The 19,406-nt window shown below is 34.1% G+C and overlaps 4 protein-coding genes across 10 annotated transcripts; 2 read left to right on the top strand and 2 right to left on the bottom strand.

Moving 5' to 3' along the window:
- Positions 1-391: 391 nt before the first annotated feature.
- Positions 392-4,228, top strand: LOC117220343 (fidgetin-like protein 1). Of its 2 annotated transcripts, none has more exons than XM_033470216.2 (4): positions 392-666; positions 736-934; positions 1,431-3,227; positions 3,809-4,228. In XM_033470216.2, exons 2-4 carry the CDS (start codon positions 780-782, stop codon positions 3,822-3,824), a joined length of 1,968 nt encoding a protein of 655 aa, XP_033326107.2. In that variant the 5' UTR covers positions 392-666; positions 736-779; the 3' UTR covers positions 3,825-4,228. The 2 variants fall into 2 exon arrangements, with proteins under 2 accessions (XP_033326107.2, XP_076382967.1); XM_076526852.1 differs by lacking the exon at positions 3,809-4,228 and having other exon boundaries at positions 1,431-2,905; positions 2,992-3,169.
- LOC117220344 (uncharacterized) lies at positions 3,238-6,108 on the bottom strand. 4 transcript variants are annotated; one of them, XM_076526856.1, is made up of 10 exons: positions 6,071-6,087; positions 5,876-5,993; positions 5,142-5,502; positions 4,793-5,045; positions 4,429-4,557; positions 4,262-4,364; positions 4,060-4,183; positions 3,837-3,984; positions 3,641-3,769; positions 3,238-3,561 (listed from the first exon to the last, which is right to left on the bottom strand). In XM_076526856.1, the coding sequence occupies exons 3-10, from the start codon at positions 5,256-5,258 to the stop codon at positions 3,386-3,388; spliced, it is 1,179 nt and encodes a 392-aa protein (XP_076382971.1). In that variant the 5' UTR covers positions 5,259-5,502; positions 5,876-5,993; positions 6,071-6,087; the 3' UTR covers positions 3,238-3,385. The 4 variants fall into 4 exon arrangements, with proteins under 4 accessions (XP_076382971.1, XP_076382972.1, XP_076382973.1 ...); XM_076526857.1 differs by having other exon boundaries at positions 4,528-4,557; positions 5,876-6,108; XM_076526858.1 differs by having other exon boundaries at positions 5,142-5,242; positions 5,876-6,107.
- Positions 6,109-6,373: 265 nt separating this feature from the next.
- On the top strand, positions 6,374-11,995 carry Art3 (arginine methyltransferase 3). Of its 2 annotated transcripts, none has more exons than XM_076526853.1 (8): positions 6,374-6,855; positions 9,111-9,464; positions 9,545-9,714; positions 10,029-10,196; positions 10,270-10,457; positions 10,552-10,778; positions 10,867-11,226; positions 11,306-11,995. In XM_076526853.1, exons 1-8 carry the CDS (start codon positions 6,810-6,812, stop codon positions 11,413-11,415), a joined length of 1,623 nt encoding a protein of 540 aa, XP_076382968.1. In that variant the 5' UTR covers positions 6,374-6,809; the 3' UTR covers positions 11,416-11,995. The 2 variants fall into 2 exon arrangements, with proteins under 2 accessions (XP_076382968.1, XP_076382969.1); XM_076526854.1 differs by lacking the exon at positions 6,374-6,855 and adding an exon at positions 8,449-8,807.
- LOC117220336 (ETS-related transcription factor Elf-5) lies at positions 11,869-16,009 on the bottom strand. 2 transcript variants are annotated; one of them, XM_033470200.2, is made up of 7 exons: positions 15,645-16,009; positions 14,288-14,390; positions 13,699-13,956; positions 13,465-13,536; positions 13,303-13,383; positions 13,042-13,237; positions 11,869-12,407 (listed from the first exon to the last, which is right to left on the bottom strand). In XM_033470200.2, the coding sequence occupies exons 1-7, from the start codon at positions 15,684-15,686 to the stop codon at positions 12,296-12,298; spliced, it is 864 nt and encodes a 287-aa protein (XP_033326091.1). In that variant the 5' UTR covers positions 15,687-16,009; the 3' UTR covers positions 11,869-12,295. The 2 variants fall into 2 exon arrangements, with proteins under 2 accessions (XP_033326091.1, XP_033326092.1); XM_033470201.2 differs by lacking the exon at positions 15,645-16,009 and adding an exon at positions 14,478-15,550.
- Positions 16,010-19,406: the final 3,397 nt, after the last annotated feature.

The following is a 19,406-nucleotide window of genomic DNA, read 5'->3' as shown; positions in this document are numbered from 1 at the left end:
TTCAATATTTCTTAACTGTAATTCTCTAAATCTTTAAGTTTGAAAATTTTTGTAGGTAATTATACTAAATGAAATATATAGACTTTCTAAGAAAATACGAATATAAATTTCAACTTTGTTTTTCAAATTTTGGAAAGTAAAAATCGTATAAAATTGCGAAATTATTCGTTGTTTTCGAAACTCCTCATAAAGTAGAGCATTGAGTCTGTTGCAATTAACAAGTACTGGGATAGCTGATTTAACAAAATCGTATAACTTACGGGTTCTCCAAAATTTTAATAACTAAAGAAATAATCGTCCTTTTAAGACGTTGGCAAATTACGCTGGACTGTGTTGAGAATCCTGCGGGGCGAAAAGTACAAGACGGATATCGCGCCGCGTGTATCAGATGGAGCGTCCAAGGGTACGGATGCGCGAAAAGAGTGAGACCGCAAGCACGGTAAAACGAGACAACCTAGGTCTCTCGTCTGTGTGGACATTCACGCATAAAACCAGCTGGTTCCATTCTGTCTCTCTCGATGGTTTACTAAACTCGTCTGTATCTGTTATAAAATATCAAACCGTAAGGTAGTGAAGTAAGGAACAAAAGAGCCCATTTTTGAAGACTTTAAATTTAAATCTGATTGATTAATTACTTATATACATAGATACAAATACATGATACAGGTACGAATATTTAAACTTTATGAATAAATTATGCGATGTTATATGTATACAACCATATTCTTGATGTAGGTAAAGGTTTTTAGTTGGCAAATTCCGAAATCTTTTTCGAGGTTATGGCTACATCCGAAACAACAGTTAATAAAGAGAAAAACAACTTTTTAGCGGCATATCATATTTTAAAATTTTCTCAAGCCGAGAAAGATGACACAGAATTTGCAGATCTTGAACGTAGATGTCTTGCCACAAAATATTTCACCGCAAAACAATTGTAAGTTTTTAACCATTGTAACAATATAATAAACGTTATAATATTAACCTCAGAGTGGTAACGTACCTCAAACTGACTTTTTGCATTAGTAGTGATGTACATCAAATTGACTATGTATCATTAGTAGATGTATCATCAATAGTAGAAATAATGGTGACCTGAAGTCAAATTGACTCTGTATCGATAGTGGTAATTTAAAGTTAAATTGGTTCTGTAGCAATTAATGGTGACTCGACATCAAATTGATTCTGTATTGCTACTGGTAATGAGATGTTAAATTAACTCTGCATAAGTATTGTAAATGTTTATATACAGAAACACACACACATTATGTACACAGAAATTTTATATATATCACCATTACTGATATGAAGTCAATTTGACATCAAGTCACTATTATTAATAAGAAGTCAATTTAATGACATGTTATTACTAATGATATTAAAACAGTAATCACCACTTGATAGTTAACATAATAACATATTGGGCATTACAGTGAATCAGAGGACATGGCAATATGTTTACTTCGAAGAAGCTTAAAAGATTATCAAAGTTTAATGGAAAATAAAAATGGAGTTAACAATTATTGGAAACAGTTCAAAGCTCAAATTCCAAAAATCAACAATAATCCACAGAAATGGAAGACTGGATTAACTGATACAGAAACAGCATTGAATTTTGTAAAGTCTTTACCTTGCCAACCTGACAATACACTGCCATGTAAAAAAAGGGTAGTCAACGATAAGCATATTGAAAATATTATAAATACTTGGAAAAATAAAGAATTCTTAGTACGAAGTAGGAAAGTTAGTGCACAAACTAAACTTAATCTTAGTCCTGGTATAAATATAGGCACCAAAGAGAGGTCAGAAAGTAATACTTTAAATGAAATAGAACGATCTTCCTTCTCATCTGCATCAAGTAACTCTATAGAAGAAAGTAGCAACACTTATGTAAGTTACAAAAAACATGAATCTATAAAAGCTACTTTAACAAGTCAAGAACACCAACGCTTTGCATCCCACCAACGACCTGCCAAGTTTGTAAGAGAGAATTCTTATAATGCACATAAAAATAATCATGAAGCACCAAATACTTCTAAAAATAATGTAAAATCAAAATCACAAGTTTTTATTCAAAATGCTAAAGAAGATTCTGAAGCATCTAAACCGAAAACAAACTCCTTCAAGACGGCTAGAGATGAATTAACAGTACAACAGATGAAAGCTAACAAACCAGGACAGAAAAAGACACTAGGTGGTAAAGCATCTGTCAATTCTCGATTTGTATGTCCTTTCAGGAAAGAGAAAGAAAAAGCTCAAGCCCCTGATAACATGTACAACAATGACACTGAAACAATGGAAGTAGAGGATGAAAGATTAAAGAACATTGAACCAAAAATGATAGAGCTGATAAAGAATGAGATAATGGACTGCAAAACAACAGTTTCTTGGGATGATATTGCTGGATTACAATATGCAAAAAAGATTATCAAGGAAGTAGTTGTGTATCCTATGTTGAGACCTGATATTTTTACTGGTTTAAGAAGACCTCCTAAAGGAATTTTATTATTTGGTCCCCCAGGTACTGGTAAGACACTTATAGGCAAGTGCATAGCAGCTCAAAGTAAATCAACGTTTTTTTCGATTTCTGCAAGCTCGTTGACCTCTAAGTGGATAGGAGAAGGAGAAAAAATGGTCAGGGCATTATTCGCTGTTGCCAGAGTTTATCAACCAGCGGTTATTTTTGTAGACGAGATTGACTCCTTGCTCACACAAAGATCTGAGACTGAACACGAAAGCTCTAGGAGACTGAAAACTGAGTTTTTAGTACAACTGGATGGAGCCGCCACCGCAGAGGAAGATCGTATTTTAATTGTGGGAGCAACGAACAGACCTCACGAGCTAGACGAGGCAGCACGTAGAAGACTCGTTAAACGCCTCTACGTTCCCTTACCAGAATTCGAAGCTCGTAAACAAATTATAAATAACTTATTGATAACAATTCCACATAATCTTACAGAAGAAGAAATTAATCACATAGCTGAACAATCACAGGGATATTCGGGGGCGGATATGTGCAATTTGTGCAAAGAAGCTAGTATGGGACCAATAAGGAGTATCCCATTTAGTCAGTTGGAGAATATTAAAAAAGAGGATGTCAGACATATAACAGTCGACGATTTCAAGGAGGCACTGATTTACGTACGTCCTAGTGTATCGGAATCCAGTCTAACGACTTATGTTGAGTGGGATTCTATATATGGTACTGGAACTGCACAGAATTATAAAGTGTAAAGACAATTATTCCAGTAATTTAAATATTAAATTATAATTTTGTAAAATAAATTTTTCTAATAAGTATGTTATGAATGTTTACATAGATATATAGTTTATTCCCCTGCCAAAGGAAACAATTCCTTCACCAATATTTAGAAATAAAAACTACATGTTAATTTAATTGAACTAAGTAGACTTTTTTTGTATAAGAAACTATTAAATAGGATTCGATATGTGCGAGTATATTCAATGACACAACAGCTGTGTATTCAAGGGTCAATTGCTTAGAATCAATGGTATTGAAGTTAATTGCTTCGAAGTCATCTATATAAAATGCATGGACATTTCCTGAAAATTATGATTACTATTTAGTACAATCAGCAATGTTCTTGAGATACTAAAGCTGGCATAATGTACAATATATTACCAGAATCTACGCCTACGAAAAGTACATGACCATATACTAAAACCGTGGTCGGAGTGGCATGTAGAATCGGAAGTAAATTGTGCATTTCCCATTCCTCGCCTTTCACTAAAAATCCTAGATAACCATTCTCTAAAATCATAGAAAATATTCATCAATTATATATTACAGAATTGAGAACTGCTGAAACTATAATTACCTGCGATGCAGACAACCCTATCCGGTTTAAATATATAAAAACGACGAATTCTTGTGTTTGGCGGTTCAGCAAGAGTCCAAGTTACATACTTCTTACTTCCACCATCCAAATTTAAATGCACAAAATGCTCCCGTGTGTAAAGGTGTACCTTAATTATGACATTTTATTATTTAAATTTATTGAATTGACTTAACAATCTGTCGAATAATACTGAAACTACTACCTTATCATTATCTGCACCAATAGCAATAACTTTAGTTGTATTAAATTCATATATTGTTTTAGGTATTGGCCCTTCGACAATTATCATATTACGGACAGCAGTATAACAATAACTGTAACTTGTACTATTAAACATTTATTACTTAATAACAATTGGAATAGTTATGTTATTTTGTTTGTACTTTATATTATTGAAACCATACCAAATCAGCTCCCCCCTTTTTTTTTCAATCAACATTTTTTCTGTGACATCCCACATACTTATGTGGTTGTTTGGAGAACGACATACACAAACGGTACACGTTTCTAGAAAATAAATAGTGCTAGTTAAGAATCTATATTAAAATTAATTGTTACAATATGTAAATACCATCTCTAATAAATTGTATGCTCTGCACACATTCCAAATGATCAACTACATAAAATGCTCCTTTATGTATATCACAAATATCGTAAAAATAAATGTAACCTTCACTAGATCCCACAGCCATTAGGTTTCCTGTATAGAAGTATTTAAAATTAATCTTGAAGTGGTAACCACTGTTTTAATAGCGCTAGTGGTAACATATATAGTGGTGACTTAATATCAAGTAAACTCCCCATCAATAATGTCAAATTAACTCTGTATCAGTAATGCTACCATCAACGATATGAAGTCACTTGGACATTATACGATATACATCAGCACTTCAATGTTAATCGTAATCTGATATTTTTTAATCTAACTATACTACCTGATGTTCCAATGCAGGTAATCTGTTCTGTGCTATTGTCTGCTCTTAATGGTTCAATGAATTTAGCATCTAAATTCCATCTCATTACATTTTTGCATGTAATCCATAGTTTGTATAATGCCATCCACATTTCAGAATCACATTTCTCATGGAATTCAGTGTAATACCTTGTAGGATTCAATGACTCACAGAAAGTGCTCCATAAATATTCTGGTATATCTCTTTCACAAGCTTTGAACCAGTGGTTATTTTTCTGTGGTTGATAGTTAGAAATTACAATTATAAACTTATAAACAATTCTTTCATTTCAAAATGAAATTCATGCACATGTATAAGGTGTATAATATACCTTCAACATCTTATTGATGATTTCATTCCAGGAATTACATACAAGTTTTAAATTCGTAAGCGTCACTGCATCAACATATAAAAATATATGTTCCCATATTTCTGGAGGAAAATACATTTTCTGAACATCAATTTACCACTGAGCACTGTAAATGTCTTTTTTGTATTTTATATATTTTATATATATATTATATTTTAGCAGCAAATCCTCCACTTCTACAAATGTATGAATTTAAACTTCTATTAAATGTAACATTTAATAGATGATCGTTACATATCATCAGTATTTCAAATACATATACAAAAATATTTCTTCATTTCTGTTTCAGACTTTTACTGCAGTATATGGTAATCAGAAGAAGCTAGAATAAACATAAATATCTTCCTTAATTGTCGATAAATTACAAAGATAAAACATCCCATTTCATTATTCGTTAACAGTTATGTGAATCGAAAATTGATATACATTCTTTTAATACACTTTTAATATATTCTTTAAAATCACTTTTAATACATTCCATATATTTAAAAGATATTGTTTTGTTTTTGTTTTGATGCTTTCATTGAAAAAAAGAGAAATTTTGTGAAGCAAGATATACAGTAACCTTATGTAGAGACCAAATTTCTGTTTTCATAAATGTACTTCATATATTACATATACTATAAATTAGCCTAATATTGCAATATATTTTCCTAAACTTATTATTTCTTTATTCTTATATTAAATATACATACCTATGAACAAAGTAATTATGTAAATACCAAAATATTACATTACTTTCTTGTTATTTACACTATGAATTATCAGCAATAGTAGGATGGATGATAAACTAGGTATATATCATAATTATGACTATAAAAAATGAAACAAAATGTTTTATTAAACAATCTCGGCGCATTAATACATGTAAACAATTTTAAAATATGTACTCATTTTAGTCCTATATTTAACTATCGATACTGTACATTACTACACAGCTATATTCACTGCAGTACCGCTTAGGAATATAGATATTTGATTCACCTGAAAAAATCGATTCTCGAGTCCATTCAGAATCAAATTGTAAGAATCGATTCTTCTAAAAACGTAACCTAATGATTGATATGAAATATATGTACATACATATTTCATAAAAGAAATTTAGAGCATACATATATGTATTTTTTAAAAATGTATAGTAATGTTATATACATATATATGTTCTAAGGTCACATCAATATATAGATATACCTATGAATATAAAAGAATTGTGTAGGAAACCAAAAGAACCAACACATCAAGCAGTTTGATTGGGCCTTCTATTAGTGACAATTAAAACAAAAAATCGTTTTTTGATTCTTACATCAAAGAATCGATTCTGTGGAAAATCGTATACTGAAGAATCGATTCAAATGATCGATCTTTTAACCAAAAGAATCAATTCCTACTTAGAAAGTTAGAAATGTGTGCGGCAGACTCCGAAGTGTTTCGTCTCTTTAAAGATCCTCTGTAGTGAAGAGCAGTGAAGAGCTCTTGAGTACGAATGGAATCAATAAATATTAAATTCTAGTTTGTACCGGGCCATCTACACACGATAGGGTATTGTTGGCTACTATTGCAGTGTAATTCGGGATATTGTTTTAAACAATAAATAAGTCTGGCTTCGTCTATACATCTGCACGTGCACGAATGAGTTGTATGAAAAAAGCAATTAATCGCAAAATGACAGAAGAAGGTATTGATTAAATTTTTGTTAATTCACGATAAAACATTTTTACCAAATAGACAATTAGCAATTAGTATCTGTACATTTGATCATATGTCATCTTCATATTGGAGATTACTTACAGTCGGCTTTCCTACAACACGTTAGATTCGTCCCGTGTTGTATCGAAAAGAAATCTAGAAATAATACAAGTCAGGGAAATCCGGTCTGTGCTATGTTGAAAGCGTATTCTCGGAGTGTCATGTTATATCGAAATCGTGTTAAAAGAAACCTAAAAACGAAATAAATCGAGAGAATGCATTTCGTGTTATAGCGAAACTATGCTCTTCAAATACTATTTTAATATCACTAGTAATAACGTGACTTCAAATTAACTCCATATCAATAATGATGACTTGATACTAGATTGACTCCATATTAATAATGATGATTTTATGTCAAATAAACTCCCTATCAATAATGGTAACTTGATGTCAAACTGATCCGTCAATAGTAGTACTACTAGCGATACAGAATCAATTTGACATCAAGTCATCATTAAGTGATATGGAGTCAATTTAACTTTAAGTCACCACTATTGATACAGAGTCAATTTGACTTCGAGTCATCATTATAGATACATAGTCAATTTGATTTCAAGTCACTATTATTGTAGTAATATAGAGTTAATTTAATATAATATCACTGCTAATTTAAGGTTGCAAGAAATTCTAAAACAATGGAAATCCAAAGTGTATTCAAATTATTTTTAATGATTTCATACAACAAAAACAAACATTGTACATTTTTGTAAAATTAGAAAATATAAATTTCAGAAATGCTGAGGATTTGTCAGATACTATAATAATTATCATCACTGTCTTCTGAAATTACTAGATAGTTGATCATTTCTCTTTTCATGGATTGAAGATCCTTATCGAATGTTCTTTTACTTAATAATTATATTAATACATATTTGAATGTAAGTCAATGTAAAAACAAGCTATGCATTACTATATGTAGTGACATGATGGAAACATTTCTGCTATCAATATGAGCTGTGTTAGAAAAGAATCATATTATAAGAATACCATGTTGTAAAAGTATTGTTGTAATTTTCATACCTTGTTATATCTAAAACTGTGTTCCCAAAGTACCATATTTTAGGTAGGTCGACTATATATCCATATTGATAAAAAATTATAAGAGGATATTTATAGAATAGATTTAGTGTAAATGAAATTTGATTTCTGTTAACATTTATATAAATATCAACAAAAACAGATAAATGTGCAGAAATAGACACATAGGATATATTTGTATAATCCAATAAAGAATGGAAAAACTAAAAAAATAAATTAAATATTTAATGTTTTAATAATTTGTGGAATTATTTTTTAATTTTATGATTTTGCCTTTTTTAATTCACAGTTGGTATAAAATGTACTAAGATATTGCAGCAGGCTGTACTTTACTCCATTCTTTTATCAAAGTAGCTTTTAAACTTTCTTTAGATGTAATATTATGATTGCAAACTTGTTCTTCAGATAATCCTATAATCAATGGGACCAATGTCTGGTGGCTGTGGCAGCGTCTTCATTTTTTTTTGTTGATGAGTTACACAGAAACCACTATAAGTCCTATAAAATAATTAGATCGTTATCATAGGTAAAAAGCTTGCTGAAAAGTTGAATATTTCTGAAACAGCATGTATGCAAGCCATGCAGTTCATAAGAACAGGCCGAGTGAACATATGAAACGAATCAAAACAAGCTGAGTCAATGTATTATGAAACAAGTCCACACAGGACAACAAATCAAGGAGATAAAAGAGTAAAGAACAAGGTGTGAAAAAGTGATTAAACAACAAGGAAACATTAAATATTTAGATTATTTTTATAGTTTCTTTATTCTGTATTAGACTGTACGAATATTTTCAACACGTCTGTTTCTGCACATTTGCCTGTTTCTGGTGATACTTATGTAAGTGTTGATAGAAATCAAATGTTGTTTACAGTAAATCTATTCTACAAATATCGAAGAATATTTATTAGTCATCTTTTACTTTAAAATTTTTTGTTTATATAGGTATACAAAGTTTTAGTTTAAATTGGTACTGTATAAATTCTTTTCATACCAACTACAAAACATCTTAGTAGCATTTGAAAATAAATTATGTAATTCTGAGCAAGGTTGAACTAAAAGGATTCAATTATTGACTTTTTATTTCAATTTTACCATTCTAGTAATAATTATAGTGTTAGTACTATTCCTTTTGGTTTTCAGCTGCTTCAACAAAGACTGATGTGGAATCTGCTATGGATGGAACCAGTGACGATGACAGTGGAGATGACTGGGATGAAGTCAATGAAATTTTTGAGACCATACCATGTCTTTTTTGTAATGAGGGTACAAGTAACTTCACAGAGGCATTGGAACACCTCATGAAATCACATAAATTTGATTTGAAAAATTTTGTAACCAGACATTCTCTGGATACTTATTCATATATCAAACTGATTAATTTTATCAGGCAAAAGAATGTTTCTCCTGATCAATTGAATGCATTGAATATTAAAACATGGGAAAATGACAAATATTTAATGCCTATTATTGAGTATGATCCTTGGTTGATGTTTGGTATGCCTCAAGTCCAATAGTTCATTGAAGATTTACTTTCCTCAAACTTGTAAATTGTTTCATTTTTTATTTTCTTAAAGACATTGACGACTTGGAAGAGAAAACAACAAAACCTATTGCATATACAGTAAACTCAGAGAATGGTTGTGTTACATTGTCAGAAGCTCATTTTGCTGAATTGCAGAGAACAATACAGGTATTGCGTGCAGAGTTGGAGCAACGTGAAATGGCATGTTACTTGACTAAACAGGTATGCATACAGCTACAATACAATATACTATATTTAATATTAAAAGAGCAAGGCGTAACTTCAGAAAATCAGTCACATCCAAATTGACTGAAATTTTGCAAATAGCTTTATTTTACATGAAAGCAATGTTTGCTAGAATGGTGAAACATTCTTTACTAAATTTTAGGCCTTAAACTTCGAGTCGCGGAAAATACTTCTAACAGCGATCGTTTTTATGTAAAATGAAGTTATTTGCAAAATTTCAGCCAAATTGGGTGTGTCTGCTTTTTGGAAGCACAGATAAGAATAATTTTATTGATCATATTATTATTTAGCAAATCGATGAGATGACAGAACAAGTACAGAAACTGATTATGGATGATGATTTTGATAAAAACAATAGTAGCAATAGTATTAGGTCTCATAGTAATTTTAGTTGCCACCTCGATGAAAATTATTTCAATGCATATAGTCACTTTGCAATACATCATAAGATGTTAACGGTATGTATACTTCTCCATATGTGTTTGTATTTAACACTAACATTAATAATTCTAGAAACAATTCCTTCCATAGGACAAAATAAGAACAGAAAGTTATCGTGATGCATTGTTAACGAATACACACAGATTTAGTAATTCCGTCATACTAGATGTTGGCTGTGGGACTGGCATTTTATCTATGTTTGCAGCCAAAACTGGGTGCCGTAAAGTCATTAGCGTTGATCAGTCAGATATAATATATCAAGCCATAGACATAGTAAGGTATACAAAATATTTCATATATTAAATAAATATTCAAACTGTTCTACTCTGCTTTTATATTTTCAAAGCATGATATTTCATCTGTCTATTATAGAGAAAACAATTTAAGTGATATTATCACTTTAAAGAAAGGTCGTCTTGAGGACATTAACCTCGAAAATGAAAAAGTAGATGTTATCGTGTCCGAGTGGATGGGCTATTTCCTATTTTTCGAATGTATGTTAGACACAGTGATATATGCCAGGGATCATTATTTAGCACCTGGTGGGCTACTCCTGCCTAATAGATGTACACTTAGTGTCGTGGGAAGTGGAGACACTAGTACGTTAAATAACGTTTTTATTACACTACGATTTAATTGTGCTTCTGATAAGAAAATAATAACTTTATAGAACCATTTGTATTGTAGAGAGATATGTCGAACTTATCGACTATTGGTCGAATGTATATGGCTTTAAAATGAGCTGCATGAAAACTGAAGTGATCCGCGAACCAAACATAGAGGTCTGCGCTGTCGACGAATTAATAACGAACACCGTTGAAATTCAGAAATTTGATTTGTACGAAGTGACGATGGAGTACATGAATTTCTCGACATCGTTCGAGTTGAAAGTGAAAAAGACTGGATCGTTGACCGCAATTGTTGGCTTTTTTGATATCTTTTTCGACTTGGACAATCCAATTCATTTCAGTACAGGACCTTACTCGCCTCCGACTCACTGGAAACAAACAGTATTCTCATTGAAGGAACCAATTAGCATCACCGAAGGTCAGTTACAGCGAATGAAAAAGAAAGCGAAATTGTTTCTTTAGTGTCATTTTTCTAATAATAAAAAATTCCTTTCAAGGTGATGTCCTACACTGTAGAGTAAACTGTCGCAGACATACGAAAGATCTTCGAGGACTTGTGATTATGATCGAAGTCGAGAACATGTCTCAAGTTTATAACTTACAGTAAAAAACCTAGGGTCCAGAACAGTTTATCGATTATGACATTGTTGATGACTATCTTGCTTCTATGACTTTCCGACCACAACAAATAAACTATTTAGGGTCCTCTTAACAGGTAATCGATTCGTCCGAAATAAACTTTAAAAATATTTCTGCCAACGTTCTTGCATGTGCTATTGTAGAATAAGTATCCAGTTATTGACTCTCAACGACTTCTTAGAGTTAATTAACACGATACGTATTCAAACTAATAGTCCATCTTCCATAGTCTGTAATACTAATAAACGAAAGCAGAAATTCAGATATTTTTTCTCTTTAATCATTTGAGATTCTAGAGATAAAATAAACGACGTAATATAGTCCCTTTTAAAGTTGACCCGACGTCTCAATTTGGTCAGGGCTCGATTTAAAAGATGTTCAATGCTTCCAGAATTAAGGTATACAATAAAACTTCGTGATATAAAAAAGAATAGGAATTTATTTGATTGTAAGTCACGAGAATTATTGCCTTTCTTGATTATATGTATACTTTTACATACGTAAACGATCTATTAAGCTTAAAATTAAATAAAACTGTAAAAATCTTATACGACTAAATTCAATTTCACTGGTTCATACGAAATACATGCGCACACGAATACGAAAAATCTCGAAATTTTTGTTCATTCATACTGTTTTCTTATTATTTACAGCCAACATATATCACCTATAATACTAGATCTTTTCTTCTTAGTCTTTTGAAGTTCTTAATCAAAACGTCAAAAAATATTTCGCTCCAACGTGAAAATGCTTTGAAAAATTTTATCCTGACTGGAAGAAGTATTTACAAATCACAAGTTTGCATTCTTGTTTCTTCGCGCTCAGTAATCGATTACCCTAGTGATACATCAGTACCGAAAGTTCGGATTGTCAGTCTGCCAGCCTTTTGCGTTGGGCCCGAATTGATAGACCAATCTTCGACCGAGTACGGGAAGAAAGATTTTACTTTTGTAGTAATACCTGAAATAATAGTTGACGTATAAATGAAATTTATAACACTACACATATACCGAACAGTGGCCACATATACCAACAGGCTGTACTTCTAACAATCGGTTGTACTCGATTCAGATGACATTTTTCAAATATCATCATTTTACATAAAAAAGGCCCAAATTTTTACGAAGATTGTTTTTATCGTTTTAATATCACTCCTTGCAATCTTGAAAAGTTCCTGTTTTGATATTGAAAACAGGTTCATTTTTGATAAAACCAATGTTTGATGACCTAAAACCTAATCCAATTACGAAATAATGATAATAATAATATCAAGCGAGGCTCGTGTTTTATAACTAAAACATAAAAGTAACGGGTCATATACGTGTTTTATTCCGAATAATGGTCAATTATGTCACCAATTCTAAAATATGTCTCCACGAATTAATTCAAACGACAGAGTACTGTCGATAACGCAGAGGGTGACATGACAGCGGCAAACCATTTTTCGTAAAATTTTCCATTTTTACTGAAGGTTATCAAAAATTCTTTTCGCAAACGTTGTTTTCATGTAAAATGGAGGTATTTGCAAAATTTCAGCTAATTCTGGTGTAACTGGTTTTCAGAAGAGCGCAGCCTTTAATTTATTATTAATTACCTCATGGCGCGGCTTAATTTCTCGTAGGTCATCTTTGTATTTCCTTTGCGAGAGCCCCACCGTTTCGCAACTTCGTCGCTCTTGACAAACCGAAATTTCGCCTGCGAATAATCCTCCCAACAAATTAAGCTAGGACACGTTTCTCGATTGCGCAACAAGTCCCTAATAAATTCCCAAAGTTTTCCCTGACTGGTAGCTAAAAACACGTTTACACAAAATTAAAATTTTACAAGAAGAATGATAAATTTTTTTGATACTTACAAGTTTTTTTTGGTTTCAATACCCTTGGTCTACCCGGCGGGCGCTTAGTGGACACTTCAATACTGTTATCTGATTCCGCATCTACAAAGATATGGAATTTAGTACATATGCTAATGTTGCCGACGTAACTTTCTCATGAAATTTAGATTAAAAATTCATTACCTGAGGCATTGTTGGAATTGGTCCGTGTGTATTCATCTTCGGAATGGGGATGAATGGTATCGAACGATGGCACTGTAATCAAAGTCATTCATTTTCCTTTTGTCTCACCCATTGTACCAGCGACGATTGTAAAGGGTGCGCAAGAAATAAGATACTGCGATTGACCGAACGTTTTATTATTTGAATATTCGTCTACATTGATTACCAGCGCCTCGGATAGTAGCGATTACGTACGGAAATTCGAGATATGTTGTTGAGAGTGAAGTAGATTATAGAGCTGATTCCCATATATAGGATCGTGATTGATAAAATCATTTCTCGTGAAGGTGATTAATTCGTTGCCAGGCACTGCGAGACTGTGCTGAATCGAACTGTACGGTTGACCAATAGTGGACGCTGCAAACATCAGCCAATTTATTGTCTCCTCCTGACACCAGTTCCTAACAGGTTTGTCCGGCCATCCGGTACCGTCGATCTCGTTGGTTTCCTCACCTGTTCAACATTCAGATTGCAAAACTAAAATAATAATCGTGACAAAATCGAAACATTTATGAGAAAATTTGGTCGCATAGACAAGGGAACAAGCAAAATTAAAAAGTACTTAACATTTCGAAAGGTCACTGTCATGTGCATGTCATATATAATATAATATAAAATAAAATAAAATATACACTGAAACTCTAATATCTGAGGTTGAATTCTGAACTCGAATTAGTATGCCCGAAGAGCTGAACTCGTTACATTTAAATCGAGTAAGCATCCAAGAAACTCAATAAAACGATATGCAGTCGACAAAGTGTTGGAAGCATATTTCAAACATTACCAAAATCGCACTTCTTCTGGTTGCTTTTTCTGGTTACCATAGAGTCCATGTCCAGCAAAAGATGATCGTCATCATCATTGAGGCTGCCGAACGACGGATACACCTGCAACCGGAACGTATCATATGACAAACAAATCTGAAACGAAGTCAAGCTGCAGCACTCGAATGCGCAAAACATAGTGGTATTTACGTCGTGGTTAGAAGCAGAGTTTCTGCAACGAAACAGGTATCGTCAATTCGTAATAAATAACCGCGCATTGCTCCTCTATCCGTTATCTCTGTTTCCTCGAGCCTCTAGTCAATTTGCATGAAATCGCGTGTACACGTCCTAGTATCGCAAACAATTACCGACTGTTACTTTCGTATTTATTATTTTCGTCGCGGAAAGTATTTCAATGTTTCAACTTCGAGCGCACACTTTTAAACAGTGAGTTTACCGTTTTGACGTAACAGCAACATTACGAAATAAAAATGTAAATCGTCGATTCCGACGAGTGCAATGCGCATATGCACATTTTCAAGTACGATACTTTACAGGCGTTTATCTAAAACCTGAACACGCGTGTCCGTACAACATTGTTTCAACAACATCAAAAGTTCTAGCTTTTTGGAGAGCTGCCCAGAAAGCTGCATTCGAACGGGTTACGCTCTATCATTTAATTCTTCCAAGGCACGGCTGATTTCTTGGGAAGCTAGCGCGAGCGCACTAACGACGCACGTGACGCGATATCAAATGAAAAAAGAAAACTCGTTGACAGCACGTGTAACTCACTAAAGCAAACTATTGTACAAGCTGTGTAATGTTTGCCAAGTAAAACATTAAGCTGACCAAGTAAATAAACAGGAAAGACATAACACTCTCTTCGATCAAAGTGTACATTTGCAAGCTAGATAGATACTCGTGATAGATAATCGCCGTCGAATTACAAGAAACATTCGTTGCTCCCTTAAACTCGGTAAATATATGATATACATTGTTTATAAAGCATTCGCAATCTATGCGAAACTGTCTGAAAGATAATTGATTTGAGAAATACATCTTGATAAAGCGCCCACTGGTAATTAATTCGCACAAGCACTCTAGATAGAATGCTTTTGATACTGTAGACGTTGAATCTCACCAGACGTACAAATAATACTATCATTAGAGAGTACCACATTCGGTCGAATGTGGACGATCGTTGACGAAACCTTGGTCCGTCAACTACGGTTCGAGTGCGGGCACCGCACACTGAACAACGTATTACATCTTATTTGAAATTCGAACCGTTCGAATGATTTGAATTTCAAATAGTCCGTGGTTCTCCGTGTGTTCAATGAATCCGGAGTTCGCACTAGTCCGAACATTTCGACTCACCTCGGACAGGTCGGTTCTATGGTAAGTATCGAAGGGATCCATCTCCGGGGTGTTCACTGTAGGCGTGCGGGCGGTACAAACAACACGGGTCGTTCGAGCGCAGTTGTTTCACGTGGTCTGTGTCACAAAGTGTGGTAACGAGATCGCATCACTGTTTCGGTCGGATTCGGCGGCAGTTAGACGCGATTCTCTCCGAATGCGGCGACGTCGCCGCGGTGTCGTGTAGCACGATACTGATCGGCCGGCCGTCGGAATGTCTCCGACAAAGCTCGGAGTTGAGCAGTTCGCCGTGACGCAGAAGACGTCAACGGGAGAACCGGGGACGGTCAGCGCGGAAGAGCAGGTTTCAACGGGGATTTCCCGCTCTTCGGAGCTGGCCAATCACCGGCGACGTGCTCCGCGACTGCTGACGCAATAATTGCGGATACATTCCATTGGCGGCGGTCTCCGTGATCCAGAACAAGAGGTGCGAAACGCGAATACATACATACACCGGAAAACCAGCTCCGGTGCCGACACTCTGAGCGATGCATATGCGACATGAGACCCGATTTTGTCAATTTTATCAGCCTCAGATACCATTTTCCATCTTCCAGGAATTTTCTTTTTTAAGAAAACCTTTTGCATTTGGTTTCGGCACGCACATTCCTATTAGGTATTTAAATTATGCAATCAATCTTTTTGAAGCGTACACAATCAAAATTATGTGAGTTATATACTGTTTTGTTGAATGTGTGTGTGTTAATCGTTAACATAATTTTGGGATTTCTGCTAACCCAAAAGTAAAAAACAGGGAATTTTCTTTTCTGTGATTGTTTAGTATAAGTCTGGCTTATGCTCTGAATAAAACTAACACATTAATCTTTAAAAGATGTTAAAAATCTATCGCAACATTTGCAATAGAAATTATCGATTTTTTCAATACTTTTTCGCTTTTAACATGTTGAAAAGATTTATGCGATAATAGGACACATGTTGAAAATCCGCTATGAATTTGAAGTCCTTTGATTAACTAGAACTTGAGGCATCGTGAAAAATAAGGTAATCGTTTCGAAAAATGAGGTTTCGTTTAATGTTGGTCTTGTCAGCTTATTATGAAAGTATAAACATTTATAATTTTGTTATTGTTGCGAATTGAAACAAATCGTTTCGCACATGTTTTAGAATGTTTATATATTTTAAGAAAATGCAAAAAAACAAATTGATGTTTTGAAGGTTAAAAATCAGAGTTACCCCCTGAAACAGAACAGCGACAAGAAGTCTGCGCTTGTGGCGCGCGATAACCCTTTCACGGTCACCAAACATATCGTACTCGACTGCACGGAATTAAATCGGATTTATCGCTTGTAATGAGTGCGATCATTTGGGCAAACTGACTTCAATGAATTCGATAGGTTTCTGATCGAAATAAACATTTGTTTACTGATCGATGACGAATTCGTTGACAAAATGATTCGTTAGTGAAAGAGCGAAGTAGTTAGAAGAAATGACTGTCTGTTTTCTCATTGTTTCTGTTATTATATCTTGTGCATGCATATGTACGATATGTCGTAAGTTTCCTTATTTCTCGCTCGTTTCATTGATGAAATACGGTATCACGGAATGAAAAACAAAGGAAAAAGAGATATGTCAATGTTTTATCGTATGCCAAAATGTGTAATGATATCATCATCACAATACGAGACTTGTCGTAAGTTTTGCAATAGCAAACAATATCTGCCCTTGACCACTGACACGTGTAATTCTGACACAACCCTTAATTTCTCCTTTGTTATAAATTTTATGTAAAAGAATAACTGTCTGCGTTAATAGTAAAAATAATTATGCAGATAAGGATATATTTCATCGATTTCGATATCGATTTATTAATATGTTGTAAAACCGAACGTTCTAAACAATTTTTTTTTGTCATTCGACAATTTAAAATTGAATATATCGGAAACCCTAAGCTCTCTATACTTCACAGAGAAGACTTCTTGAGAAGTTCGCTCGTTAGTATATACAGGATGTCCCAAAAATGTCTCGTAATCCGGAAATGGGGGGTTCATAAGGTCATTCGAAGTAACTTTTTCCTTAGCAAAAATGCAATCCGCGGCTTTGTTTACGAGTTATTAACGAAAAACACTGACCAATAAAAGGCGAGTTCGACTGGTGCGAGGCGACCCAGCCAACGAGCGCACGAAGCTTAGTTCCGCTCATTGGCTCGGCCGTCTCACGGCAACTGATCTCGTCTCGCGTTGGTCACTGTTTTATGCTAATAACTCGTAAACAAAGCCGCGGATTGCATTTATGCTAAGGAAAAAGTTACTTCAAATGACCCCAAAAACACCCCATTTCCTGATCGTGTGACATTTTTAGAACACCCTTATATATAGGTTAGGTAGATAAGCGGTATATATATAGAAAACAGTTGCTTAGAACATTGTGTTTTACAACATATTAAAAAATCATGGAAATGGGTCAGATATAACCCGATTTACCCCGAGTTACATAATAACCGAAATGAGAACCAAGTACAAGCTTCTTGACTTAGTAATTTCAGTCAGTCGAACATTTTTAATGTTCCCCTACATCCATAAAATTCCCATTTTCTTTAAACAGACGTTGTTGACAAGTTCATACATTTCCGGAAAACGGATCGGTGTTCTTCCTCCGTATATTTTTGCAATAAAATACATTGTAAAAAGAGCGTCTCATTGACTACGCCAATGCAGTCGTTTATTTATAGTACAACCAAGATGTCTCGACATCGGAGTGTAAACACGTCAGTGGTATCATGATCTTCATTTTATTTCACGATATACCATTTTATTCTCTCTTTTTTTCTCTACAGCGAGAGGTATTTTATCGTAACCGCAATCCGCGGGGGACACCTAAGCATTACTAATGGCCAATTCAAAGAACTGCAATCGTTGCCGACCGCATTCAACGGTCTGATTTTGTATCAGTCCGCCGATTAATCGTTCATATTTCGAAATGGGAAAAGACAACTACGTTTCGTTTCCTCGAACGAATTGATAATGATCGAGAAAGGAAAAACTGACTAGTTAGCGTAATCTAAAGACCGGATATATTCGAGTTCTGCTTTCTTCCATTTTTTTTCTCTCCTATTAGCAACTTATTCAGAGAGACGTTTCCGTGTCTCGTTATTCTGTGAAACAATCAAACAAAATCGAAACACAGAATGTGTTCGTATTCCGTCGACGCAGAGTCGAAAAGTCCCCGGGCAACTATCTTTTCCCGTTCAAGACTCGTTGCGTTTTTTTGGCTGCAGCTGCGAGTGCCCCGATGAATCATCGTCAGTATTATAATACACGCGCATTCGAAGTAGTAGCAGATATAATTCCTCAATTGTGTTTAGACGCAATTTTTATGGATACGAGGTTGCTGTCCGATCTTAGTTTTTCTTTTCCTACTTCACCTACGCTCAGTCGTCATTTTTATACAAATTTCGTCTTTGCTGTATCACACCATTTATAGCACATTCTGAAGTATTTCATTCGACCTGCTCGTTTTAATCTAATTTAATTTAGTCCGTGAAGAAGTAAAATAAAAATACTCTATTGTAAATATTTAAACGTTATCCATCAAACGCGACTTGCCGAGTATCTTCCGGTGGTTAAACGGGTTCTTACGATCGTTTTGATAATTCCTAAACCATGTCCTGGTTGAAACGGCGGTCCTTACGCTTCCTGTGCAACACCACCACCGGAAACCAAACACAAAATAAAGATAGGTTATATTGTCTGTTCATCTCTGGCC

Source organism: Megalopta genalis, chromosome 16 (genome assembly GCF_051020955.1).
Source record: "Megalopta genalis isolate 19385.01 chromosome 16, iyMegGena1_principal, whole genome shotgun sequence".
Lineage (NCBI taxonomy): Eukaryota > Metazoa > Arthropoda > Insecta > Hymenoptera > Halictidae > Megalopta > Megalopta genalis.
This window is presented reverse-complemented; position numbering and strand designations above follow the sequence as displayed.

What these genes read in the sequence shown, in the direction of transcription:
- LOC117220343 (XM_033470216.2), top strand. Translation starts at nt 780, where the DNA reads ATGGCTACATCCGAAACAACAGTTAATAAAGAGAAAAACAACTTTTTA. An exon ending in TATTTCACCGCAAAACAATT is followed by an intron (nt 935 to 1,430) that starts GTAAGTTTTTAA and finishes TGGGCATTACAG; the next exon opens with TGAATCAGAGGACATGGCAA.
- LOC117220344 (XM_076526856.1), bottom strand. Translation starts at nt 5,258, where the DNA reads ATGTATTTTCCTCCAGAAATATGGGAACATATATTTTTATATGTTGAT. An exon ending in CATACAATTTATTAGAGATG is followed by an intron (nt 4,365 to 4,428) that starts GTATTTACATAT and finishes TTTATTTTCTAG; the next exon opens with AAACGTGTACCGTTTGTGTA. An exon ending in AAAAGGGGGGAGCTGATTTG is followed by an intron (nt 4,184 to 4,261) that starts GTATGGTTTCAA and finishes AATGTTTAATAG; the next exon opens with TACAAGTTACAGTTATTGTT.
- Art3 (XM_076526853.1), top strand. Translation starts at nt 6,810, where the DNA reads ATGAGTTGTATGAAAAAAGCAATTAATCGCAAAATGACAGAAGAAG. An exon ending in TACATCATAAGATGTTAACG is followed by an intron (nt 10,197 to 10,269) that starts GTATGTATACTT and finishes TTCCTTCCATAG; the next exon opens with GACAAAATAAGAACAGAAAG. An exon ending in ACCAATTAGCATCACCGAAG is followed by an intron (nt 11,227 to 11,305) that starts GTCAGTTACAGC and finishes ATTCCTTTCAAG; the next exon opens with GTGATGTCCTACACTGTAGA.
- LOC117220336 (XM_033470200.2), bottom strand. Translation starts at nt 15,686, where the DNA reads ATGGATCCCTTCGATACTTACCATAGAACCGACCTGTCCGAG. An exon ending in ATAGAACCGACCTGTCCGAG is followed by an intron (nt 14,391 to 15,644) that starts GTGAGTCGAAAT and finishes TTCCGGTTGCAG; the next exon opens with GTGTATCCGTCGTTCGGCAG. An exon ending in CAATTCCAACAATGCCTCAG is followed by an intron (nt 13,384 to 13,464) that starts GTAATGAATTTT and finishes ATATCTTTGTAG; the next exon opens with ATGCGGAATCAGATAACAGT.